This window comes from Citrus clementina, unplaced genomic scaffold (assembly GCF_000493195.1).
Source record: "Citrus clementina cultivar Clemenules unplaced genomic scaffold, Citrus_clementina_v1.0 scaffold_1, whole genome shotgun sequence".
Taxonomy (NCBI): domain Eukaryota; kingdom Viridiplantae; phylum Streptophyta; class Magnoliopsida; order Sapindales; family Rutaceae; genus Citrus; species Citrus x clementina.
This window is the reverse complement of record NW_006263303.1, coordinates 26,427,976-26,439,345: the sequence shown is the minus strand read 5'-3', so window position 1 is coordinate 26,439,345 and position 11,370 is coordinate 26,427,976. Positions and strand designations below refer to the sequence as shown.

At 37.2% G+C, this 11,370-nt stretch overlaps 4 protein-coding genes across 4 annotated transcripts in view; 2 read left to right on the top strand and 2 right to left on the bottom strand.

Moving 5' to 3' along the window:
* LOC18055518 (probable cation transporter HKT6) overlaps nucleotides 1-2,160 on the top strand; it is a 4,382-nt gene extending 2,222 nt beyond the window's left edge. The window contains exons 2-3 of the mRNA XM_006453137.2: nucleotides 1,399-1,629; nucleotides 1,916-2,160. Coding sequence (XP_006453200.2) covers nucleotides 1,399-1,629; nucleotides 1,916-2,114 — 430 coding nt within the window. The 3' untranslated portion in view covers nucleotides 2,115-2,160. The remainder of the gene's footprint in view (nucleotides 1-1,398; nucleotides 1,630-1,915) is intronic.
* Nucleotides 2,161-3,031: 871 nt separating this feature from the next.
* Nucleotides 3,032-5,070, bottom strand: LOC18055517 (ribosomal RNA processing protein 1 homolog). The gene has a single exon (XM_024178476.1). It carries the CDS (start codon nucleotides 4,951-4,953, stop codon nucleotides 3,226-3,228), a length of 1,728 nt encoding a protein of 575 aa, XP_024034244.1. The 5' UTR covers nucleotides 4,954-5,070; the 3' UTR covers nucleotides 3,032-3,225.
* A 1,952-nt stretch (nucleotides 5,071-7,022) lies between these two features.
* LOC18055516 lies at nucleotides 7,023-8,127 on the top strand. The gene has a single exon (XM_006453135.2). The coding sequence runs from the start codon at nucleotides 7,291-7,293 to the stop codon at nucleotides 8,107-8,109; it is 819 nt and encodes a 272-aa protein (XP_006453198.1). The 5' UTR covers nucleotides 7,023-7,290; the 3' UTR covers nucleotides 8,110-8,127.
* Nucleotides 8,128-8,794: 667 nt separating this feature from the next.
* Nucleotides 8,795-11,370, bottom strand: part of LOC18055515 (protein NUCLEAR FUSION DEFECTIVE 4) — a 3,745-nt gene continuing 1,169 nt past the window's right edge. The window contains exons 2-3 of the mRNA XM_006453134.2: nucleotides 10,140-11,053; nucleotides 8,795-9,818 (exon numbers count right to left, since the gene is read on the bottom strand). Coding sequence (XP_006453197.2) covers nucleotides 9,332-9,818; nucleotides 10,140-11,053 — 1,401 coding nt within the window. The 3' untranslated portion in view covers nucleotides 8,795-9,331. The remainder of the gene's footprint in view (nucleotides 9,819-10,139; nucleotides 11,054-11,370) is intronic.

Below are 11,370 nucleotides of genomic sequence, written 5' to 3'. Positions count from 1 at the left end.
GTATAATTTTTTTTTTAGTAAAATTAAAATGTCCAATAATTTAGGCTTTTGAGTGACCTCTGACATATATATATTTTAAGTCTTGGGTATCAAATATATTATACCATGTGATGCACAACGAGATCCATTATATGGATAAAAATTTCAAATTTTGTGTTAATTTTTTTTTTACTAAGGCAACGTTTCGACTCTATTGTCATTAGAAGTTAATTAATTAATTTCTTCTATTTCTTCTTCTTCTTCTTATTATTGTTATTATTGTTATTTGGTGTGTGTGTGTGTGTGTGTGTGTGTTTGAAATATTGGAATGTAACATTAAAAATCCCTCTCATACGCCAATTTAATAGGAAAACAATAGGCATATTTAATTCTTTTTCTAAAAATATAAACAATCATATTCAATAGTTAAGGACAGATTTAAAATAATAAAGTGATGTGAGGCCCGAGAGAAATAGAAGGAAAGGGTTTTATATATTCTTTTTAAGAATTCTAATATGCTATGATTAAATTTTGAAACAAACTAAGTGATAAATCATTCTTTCTTTCTGTCATTTTCATATTAGACAACACAAATCAGAATTAAGTTCCAGAAACAAATCCCAATTATTGTAGTAGGTGGTAGAATATGTAGCTGCAGACTTATTCTATATTCCATTAATATGTAGCTAACTTTAGTGTTTATTTTTCCCCTAATTTCTTTTAATAAAATCAGATCTAGTGAAAAAAAAAATAGTTTAATTCTAAATAAACTAAAAGAAATCAATTTAATCATCAACATTAAAATTTAAAATTTAATTTTAACTACCCATTTAGTTAGAAGAGATTAAGAGAGAAAATGCAGTATGAGAAAATCCCTATCCTATACCAAAATGAAAAAGTCCATTAACGACCATATGCGTACGGAATGAGAAATTGGGCACTAGCTATGATTAATATTCAAATTTGGAAAGATATATAAATTGACTGACTTGTCATTTCATTGAAGTGGGTGGTCTGTTAATCTGTTCGTTTGACCCCACAAGTGTGCTATTATTCTTTATATCATTGCTAGTTGCGTTCCATGTCAAAGAAGCGTTTGAGGAATAAAAGTCCACCTAAATTGAAGCTACGTACTTATATGCCCATATCTCACCACAATACAAGATCGTGGGTGATCACGATCCTCCATTTACCATCTGTAAAAATTATATAAGATATTAATGGGATAAAATGAATTAGATACTTGACTGAACATAACATACAAAAAAAATTATAATAAATCCCATATTCGTTTTGTTATTTCTGTTTAAAAAATGAAAGATCACTAATAAATCACGAAAACTATTTCAATAAACTAACCATAAGACACTTTAGTATATATTCATAAAATTTGTCATGTTGTGTATGGTTGTTTTGAAGGTATCTTCCACCATATACATCATTTTTACCGACAAGAAATTGTGATGAAGGGGATTCAAAAAATTGCAAAGAGAAGGAAAAAGAAACCAAGAGTTTGCTGGAGTGTTTGGCATTTTCACAACTTTCTTATTTGGCGATCTTCATCATCCTAATATGCATCACCGAGAGACATAAGATGAAGCAAGACCCCCTCAACTTCAATGTGTTAAGCATCACCATTGAAGTCATAAGGTGAGTCCATATGCTTTCCTTCTTTTAACTCTTTTTTCAATTTTTCCGGGGTATCAACGTCATTTTCACGGCTTTCTTTCATTGTTTATTCATCTAATCCCTGTCGAAAGTTATTTCTAGAAACAGACACGCCCTTCTCCGAATCTGGTTACTACATAAAAACATTTAAATGAATTGAAATCTTTTGGAGGTTAAAACATTTACTGATCGCATTCTTTTAATGCTCAAAAGGGTAATTTAGTTCTCTTACGGTCTAATTAACTCAAATTTATATGATCACTTGTAGTGCATACGGGAATGTGGGATTCTCTACTGGTTATAGCTGTGAAAGACAATTGAAACCCGAAATTTCATGCAAAGACAAGTGGTTTGGATTGGTAGGGAAATGGAGTAACGGAGGGAAATTAATCCTCATTCTAGTTATGTTCTTTGGAAGGATAAAGAAGTTCAACATGAAAGGTGGCAAAGCTTGGAAGCTGTCCTAATCCTACAATGCACGCATCTTCGGCTAATGTTTTCTGTGTTGGAAGTTTTTGCACGGCGAAATTTGTGTGTGTGTGTGTGTGTGTTTTTTTTTTTTCTTTGGGTGATTTTTAGGTGTTTGGGATCTTAATAGAGAATGTCGATTTAGCCTTTGTAGAGCTAAATTGAGTGTGTGTCAATTACAGTCGAGGGACCTAAGTGACAAAAAAAAAAGGGAAAAAAGGAAGGGACTTATTAGTCTATTGCCACACATCAGTGACTCACCTAAAAAATAAGCGGCATAGCAATAACAGTAAAGTCTTGTTGTAAAGAAAGTCTTGTTGCAAAGTATAATAAAAACCCCTGTATTAAATATGTTGTTAACAATTTGTTTTATTGGCTTATTGCTAAATCGTTATTACAACTACACGTGCAAGCCAGAATTTTCCATATCCATTCAAAATAAATGCTATAATATTAACAATACAAAAGCTAAATGCTTTTTATAAAAAGGCATATCCTCTCATAGAACTAGAAAGTAGCAAACTCCAAATGATTGTTTTCTGCTACATAATAAACATGGAGATAATTTATTTGCAATTAGGATCCTAAAAGGAGGCAACATTCAATGACTCATATAAAATAAAAGAGTAATGATATAACCACAAACTCTTGTACAAATGTATTTTGTATAAACTGATATGACGTTAATTTATTAGTTGAATTAAATATCTCTTGACCCACATGATTTATTTTTATTATTTTATATTTTCATTCAACCAATGAATTAATGCCACATCAGTTTGTACAAGATAAATTTGTACAAGAGTTTATGACTATATCATCACTCAAAATAAAATGGCAGGAAACGAAATGCAATTCATGAGAAAGTAATTGAACATCAGAAATAAAGTTAACAGAAGAGAAAACAAAACACAAATCCAGCACAACATTTCTCTTTAATTCATCATTTCTCTCTTCCATTCCTTTTAAGAAATCAAAATTGAGGAATTTGAAAATCTAAAATTGTACAGCAAAAGAAAGCACAACAGCTTTTTAAAGTATAGGGAAATTCAAAACAAGCATGAAATCAATTTTGATCCAACATAACAGAAACCTACAACATAAACTCTATTAGGCGGAAAGAGATTTCAACTTCCTTGCACCTTTAAGGGTTGGATTCTTTATCTTTATAACCTTCCGAGCCTTCTTCACAGATTTAGCTCTCTGTTTCACCTTCTTGCTTGCAACAGACATCTCCATAACGGGACCTGGTGGCACCCCTTTCTTAAGAGCACTTCCTCTCGGAGCAACAGATGGCGGTAATCTCAGACTTTGAGGAGGCAAAGGACTTTGAGGTTTCCACACTAAATTGCTCTTCATGGAAAACCTTACCTTCTTTGCAGACTTCTCCCCGCTCTTAGCAGTTAGACAATCATCAGCATCACCTTCACGAGTCGATTCTGGATTTTTTGATTGCTTCCCATCCTTATTCTTCACTCTCTTCCTCTTCTTGGAGACAGTGCCATTAGTACCATTAGCCCTATCTTGAGGCAAATCACAAGCAGTGTCAACATTGTCTTCCATTCCCACTTCAGCAGCAACCTTCTCGAACTGCATTTGGAGATTTGAAATCACAGACTCATTAAATGGTATGAAATTTGTATCATGATTCTGTTCATCAATAGAATCGTTACTGGTTGCATTAACTATATTCTCGTCGTCCTTACCACTAAGACTAGTTTCACTACCAACATCACTAACAGCATTCTTTTTTTTCTTCTTCTTTGACTTTTTGCCATTTTTGTCATTGCCACTGGATGCCTTCTTCCCTTTCTTGCATTTGTTCAAAACCTCATCGGAAGCAGCTCCCTCAGCAACATCATCACCAGAACCATCGACATCCATGTAACTACTAATAGGAACCAAATTTGGCACCTCATCATCTTCATCTTCATCACCAACACTAACATCAGGAATTGAAATCTCAACCCCAGAAGACCCAAAGTCCTTCTCTAACTTCAGAAACTCTTCATGCAAACTAAATAACACCTTCCTATTCCCTTGACAACACTCAACTGAAGAACCCAACTCAAAAAACTTCCCCGAAAACCCCAATACGATCGCAATTGTCCCCAACAACACCACCTCATCACTCGAATCAACCTCCCCACCCGACTTCTTCACATCCAACAACCTTCTTCCCATCTTCGACAATACATCAAACACATTACTTTTAATTTTCCCAACAAGCACCTTATCCTGAACTTTTGCCATAACCGAAACAAACGGGCCAAAAATGTCCTCAACTACTTCCTTCCTCAACGGAAGAAAAGCCCTAATCTCCTCAACGAAAACAGACACAATATGATAATTCACACCATTCCCAAGGAACTTGTCATCTGATAACAAACTCCTATGAACTAGAACACCCATTAATTTCTTCACAAGCTCAATATCCCACAAATTCTTCTTCATAATCTGAAAATAATAACGCAAGAAACGCCTAACTAACAAGTAAAACTTATCTAACCTCAAGCCGTCGATGCCGGTCCACTCACGGCGCATGGTGAGCAAGAAAGTGGAGAAGTAGTGAATGGCGAGGGGGAGATCGAGGGAAGTGATGACAGAGGCGAGGAATTCGATGAGCTGGGTTTGAAAGGCGAGCTTATCGGCGTGCCAAACGCAGTAGAAGAGGCCCTTCCAGAGCTTCTTCATGTCGTCGTCGGAGATCTGGGTCTGGTTCGGGAGCCAGTTCTTTAAGAGAGCGTTTAGGGCTTTCTCGCGGGTGCCCTTGTTGCAGGACGCTAGCTGCTTTATCAACGATGAGCCCACTTCTTCGGTTTCGCCCATTTCTTTCATGGGGATGATTTCCAGGGAATTGAAGTTCGCAAAGGTCTGTGAATAGAGATGGAGAAGAGAGCCAAGCACGAGCGACGTCAACCCTAATTCACAATTTCGAAAACCAAACCGGGTATCGGGTCTCAGGCCGGGTTAGTGCTGGGTTCACTTAATAAAATTACAATTAGGTCCTTAACTTTTAGACTAAATACAACGCACATATAAGTTTTGGATTTGACGCGAAGGCCTATGTGGGTTAATAATTCCGGTTAAGCTCTCACTTTCAGATAAATTGGACTAATGGGGAATGGAACTTATGGGCTTTAAGCTGTCTCCCTTGCAAATCACAAGCCCATTTTTTACATAGCAGATATAGAAAGTCAGCAGATATGGAAAGTCAAAAAGTAATACTACTACTTAATGTTGCAGCTTGCCAACTCACCCACCCCACCCACCCGCTCTATCTTAGATCGCATGACATGAATCAGATTGTATATACAAAGCCAAGTTCGGACCAACCTTGATTAACACGCAATGACTGATAAATGCAGTCGAGAATTAGCTATGAAATTTTACAATAATAAATAACAGAAAACAGAAAAATTTATCAGTATTTTACCACTTATAAGAATTGAACCCTTTTCCTTAAAGTTGGAGTAAAAAAAGAGGGAGAACCATCCAATCAAAAAGTTCTTCTCTTGTGCAACGTCTAACCGTTGGGCAGCTGTGAACTCTCAAATCAGAGTGGCGAGGGGGGCCATTGAAGGGTTTATACCATTACCTTGATCTGAAGCTGAGGTGACAAAGAACTGGTCAAAGGTAATCCTTGGTGTGGAAGGCCTAATTAATTCACAAATCGATGGAAGCATGTGCATTTGCTACAAGATCTCTTAACTCATGAATTGACGGAAGCACGTGCATGTCTACCAATTCTTAATTTTTAATGAATGGCCAACTTACTTTTACACCCAGGAGTTTCTACGAAATTGCTCAGCTTCATTAGTACTTTAGTTTGGCCGAAAAGATAAAAGCGAGAATTAAGAAACAGAAATATTGGCATAATATATATACCTTATTTGTTTGGATACATAGTTATCACACTACATGATTTGTTGAGAGGAGTAATATAGCAAATTAGCAATGGCATTGCAACAGTCTCTTAACAACTTGGGGCACCTCAATATGCATAAATACACGTAGCCTGTCAATTTCTGGGACCCTAATTAATCACTCTCTAATCATGCACATTCTATCTCTCTGCTTACAATAATAACAAAAATATCGGAAGCTTCCCTTCTTTTTCTTGAGTGCTTTAACTGTACATTATAGAAATTTAATATGCTTAAGTTCCACCAATTTCAAGCCCCATGTTATGACTTCTGAAGGCCTGCGTATCTATTTTTTACCTGCCGCTCGTGATAATGTTTCAACCAAACTGAGAAAATGACATTTATGGATTGCACTTAGACTTTTTGCCATGTTAATTGGCACAGTACGTCTGGTAGGTTATTGTAGTTAAATCGTTCAGTGTGCTTGATGACCGCATCTGAGTCGTCTCTCACTTTTGGAGCCATAATTTTAAACTCATACTATTATAACACAACTTATAGGTGCATCGAGCACAGCCACGACTGAAGCGTGTATGAGAAATTGATACTTTTAATCTCAAGGATTAAACTTTTTAAGAACTGATAAAGATATTGTCAGGCTGGAGATTTGTCTTGAACAAACAAATAGCATAGCTCAAATGTGCCCTCAAAGAGGGGAAAAAAAAATCTACTCCTAGGGTTGAAAATTGTTTTCCGTAGGTAGTCCAATAGCTATGAGTAGTTAATAGGCGATTAATTGGCCTGAAAGCAAATTGGCCTTAAAGAAAAGTTAACTGTACAATGAGATAAAGACATGTAAATGGAACTAGAACATACAGAAAGGCTAGTAGTTAGATAGTGAATTGCCAAATTATGCACCATCATCGTCTACTACTCAACCCCATCCCAACCGCAACAAAAATAGCATAAGCCAGCCCTTCAATTGGCACTTCTTTTGCCAATACCCATTTATTTTCTTACCACTATAGTGGGGGACATAAATTATATAATACAACATATCTTTCTTTGATCGCTTGGCTGGCTTTTGGTGAGCGCAACAAACGCAACACTCATGACATAAAAAGTACACCCAACTACTTACTACTGTACAACAAGATCAGTAAGTTTCCTGAATTCCACAAATTTCTATTTGTGTCACTCTCAAAACTCAACTAACATCCAAATTTCACAAAGAGAGATACACAGCACTCACACAATCTTCACCTTCTTATCTTCTCCTTGTATTATCTCTAGGACCACCCCACATCACATGTTTGTTTATATAAATAGGCACATAGACCCAAAACTTACCATAATCATCGATCTATTACAACAAAACAAGTTGCCAATGGACTGGTTCTCTTGGTTATCAAGAACCAATCTTGAACCATCTCTAGTATATGAGTATGGCCTTGCATTTGTTCGCAATGAGCTCCAAAAAGAAGATTTAAGCTACTTCAACCATGAGTTTCTTCAAAGCATGGGCATTTCAGTAGCCAAGCACAGGCTAGAGATACTCAAGCTCGCTAGAAAAGAAGTTGGGGTTGGCCCAAAGAGCTTTTCCAAGCTTGTTTCAGCACTCAACAAAACTAGGAAGAACATCGCTAAGTGCCTCCACAAGTTGATTTTTCACGACGTTGTTTCCATCAAGAGGTTGCCTGAACCTGAGCCAACCCTCTATCAAGAGCAATGCAAAGGAGCAATAATGACAAGGACGTACAAGAGTGAGAAGGAGATTAAAGTGGAGAAGCCTGTGCTCAAACCCAGGAGGATAGCAAAATCTGGGCCATTGGATGGCAGAGTGGCTCAAGAGAACCTGACGGTAGCTAATCGAAGCTTGAAGCTATCAGGGCCGCTTGATAGAAGCATGCAAGAGAGAGCGATGTTTACTTACAGGACTCCATCTGGGCCAATAGATGGAAGGATGTATGCTAACAGAAGCCCAAAATTGTCTGGGCCCGTGGATAGAAGGCCTCCAAGCCCTAGGGTTTATGCTGACAGCAGCAAGGAAAGGTTGAGTAGTGGTGGTGGTGGATTTGATGATCAGACACTGTGGGCTACTCTGTTTCAGGACTTGAAACCCACTTGATGTTTTGTGTTTTCTCCAGTTTCAAATGTTAAAGAGAGAGAGACCGTGTATGTTTTCATAGAACTTCTTTCTTTCTTCTTTTTGGGTTCATTAGTTTATGTGATATGATTAGGAGTTGCCTTAATATATTTAATAGAATTTAAGGTTCATTTGTAGCAGGATCCTTATGCATGGTTTATATCATATGGGCTTCTTCATTTTAAGCAGTTGGGTAAGCTTTAATATTTACACCTATATATGCACAAAAACTTCATTATGTATTCTATAAATGTAACAACTCTCACACATAATAAAATCTGAAATAGACCCTCTATGATGGGTGTGTGTGTGTGTGTGTGGCTGTGTGCATGCCGGTGTGTATATGTTAATCATTTGTCTATAGCTGTTAAATAGCGGCGTGTATTATCAAATCTGAACTTTTATTACGACTGAATTTAGCTATTTTATAGATCATAACAGCCGGGGACATTCATTAGTTGCCAAGTATAAACTTTTCTTACCCACCATTATAAATAATGCTGTTACTGTGTTACTAGTTTCCAGTTCAATGAGGTTGATCTGGCTTAAAGTTCACTAACTACAGCTTTAATAGCTAACATAAACATAATTTATGATCCCCTTCATTGAGACCTGCAAAACAAGACCAACCTTCCAAATCCCAATATTGTAGTGACAATGATTAATACAATCCAAGTAATTGGATCTCAAGCATATATTGGAAAGCTATATATAATCGAACTGAAAACATTCTATCAAAGTACAAACTGTGAGCGGCGAATCTACTGTTACAGCAATGGCACATATTCATATATCTACTTCTTACAGATCACAGTACAAATTAGAAAAAGATATAACCGATCTAATACTTCTCAAGGTTTTTATTCCAAGCCACTGCACTAGATGCGCATGTAGTCGTAGTAGTCGGCCCAGAATGCCTCTGTTCTATACTATAGAATAAGGTCAAGGCCTGCGAGCTCTCTGTTTTTGTTTTAAGGCAGAGATCTTTCCACACCAAGAAAAAGGAACTGAATCACAGTCTGTGACAACGGATAATGCGCATATATTACAGGATAGATGTGTGTTGACTTGAGCTTAGCAACAAATTGGAGCTGCATTCATCAGAGCCTAAAAACAAACTTACTAAAGCCTGAATGGTTATAAGACGTGCTCCTGGAAAACTCAACAAAAAGTTCAGAAGCCACCGGTCTTCACTTCAATTATCTCACTTGTTTGAAGTTTGGGGTAATCTGAAGGAACCCCCAGCATAAAGCATTTGATAAACAGGCCTTATCCTTATATTTAAAATAATGCTGAAAATAGAACCAACACAGCAGACACCAGCCAGCACAAAAAAGGTGATCCTGAAGCAATTTGGACCCAAGCAGGAGATGACATTTGAAGTTAACAGGTTAAACCCCTGCTGCTTTGCTGCCTCATTATCATATATATACCCTGCCAAGAGACCAGAGAAAAGGAATGCAGCAAGAGGATTCCCTAATGCTAAGAAGTTAGAAATTAGGCCAAAATGCTCTAAGCCAAAAAGCTCAGAGACAGTTGGGATCATGATGGAAAATTGAACACCGTAGCAGATTCCAAGCAATGCAGTTGCAGCATAAAGAGTACCATCAATAGAAGAAGCAAACAGAAGGTATGTAATGATCATAATTACTTGAGTGCATGTCATCCAAATTGTACGAGGGATTGTTTTCCTGCAAGCAACCCGGAAAAGAACTGAGTTTACCATTTGGTATCTTTAAATATGCAAATAGACCAATAAACTGAATTTCGACATTCAAGCTACAAATTTTGATGTTGAGTAATCATTTTAGCATTTATTAGAAATTACATTACAATAATGTATGGATGTTCAACTGGTTCATATTCATAGCTAACTTTGAAAAGTTTGGATGTTTTTTTTCATAGCTTGTCAGGAGAACTGAAAGCTAAGAACCTGATTTTTGAAGTCTTAAGAATCTTGAAAAATAATTAGATGATGTGCTAATTCATTTCCTAGCTCAGATTGTACTAACCTGACAAAGTGTTCAGAAACTACTCCCCCACCAAGTCGACCCACAAAGTTGCAAAAGCTGAATAGAGACAACAAAATAGTGGTATCATGCACGCCTTGTGCAATCCCTATCTGAGCCAGATTATTGAGAACAGTTACCCCTGAACCAACTCCAGCAAAATAAACCAGGAAAAGAAGCCAGAAATCTGCCTTGACTACAGCTTCTGTAAATTTGAAATCTTCTCCTCTTTTAGGCCTCCTCTTCTTCCTCCTCACGGCACCCTCACCTTCAGCAAGAAGCAACGCCACCTCTGATACATCATCATTGTCGCGAAAACTTCCCAAATCTGTTGTTGATGAGGATGGATCCAATAGTGGCTCTGATTTGTCTGCATCACCTCCAGCCCGAACAACAGAGTCCGAAGACCCTACCGATTGGTCAAGTATCCCTGATTCGCTAGTTCTCTTGCGACAAATTGTCATCTTTACAGGTATTGCAAGAGGAGCCATGAGAAGGATAATCATTATGAAAAGAGAAGCATAAGAAATTGAGGCACTTAAAGGAATCATATGATCTAATATTGTGGTTGTTAGAAGAAAGAAGCCAAGCACAACACTAGCTGCTTGGGTAAAAAGAAAGTGGCTGGGTGCTGCCGAGTCTTCACCAGAAGCGGGAGTACAGGGCCTAACAAAATACATCATTACAAGACATACAACGGGAACCCCAACTGCAAGGACCAGTAGTAGCTTAGAAGATGAATTATGAAGCAGCATGTTGTAAATTTCTGTGAATACAGCAGCACTGAGCCCCCCATAGGGTTTTAGAATGACGGCGACAGTGCCTCGACTGAGAGGGAAGTTTCTTATGTTGGTTACAAGCACAGCCGTGCCCAACCAAGCACTACTATTGGTGGCAACGCAAAGTGCAATCCATAACTGTAAAATTGCAAAGAATGAATAACTATAACTATTTATTTATAAGTAATTATAAGCTGGGAAAGTCCATATCTTGAGCTGGCTCACATTGATTTAACTAAAGAATCAAACATTGATCAGCATAAAATTTGAGAAGCCAGAGATGAAGGTGAAAATTGTAAATTTCCCTACCCCGGGGGGGAAAAAAAAAAAGTCAAAAATTGAGGAAAACGATCTGTTAAAAGCCTTTAGCTTAACTTCCCATTTCTATTTATCCTTCCCCAATAAAAAAAAAAATAACCCTTTCCTTTCTATTTGAACATCAAAAAGGGGGCCCA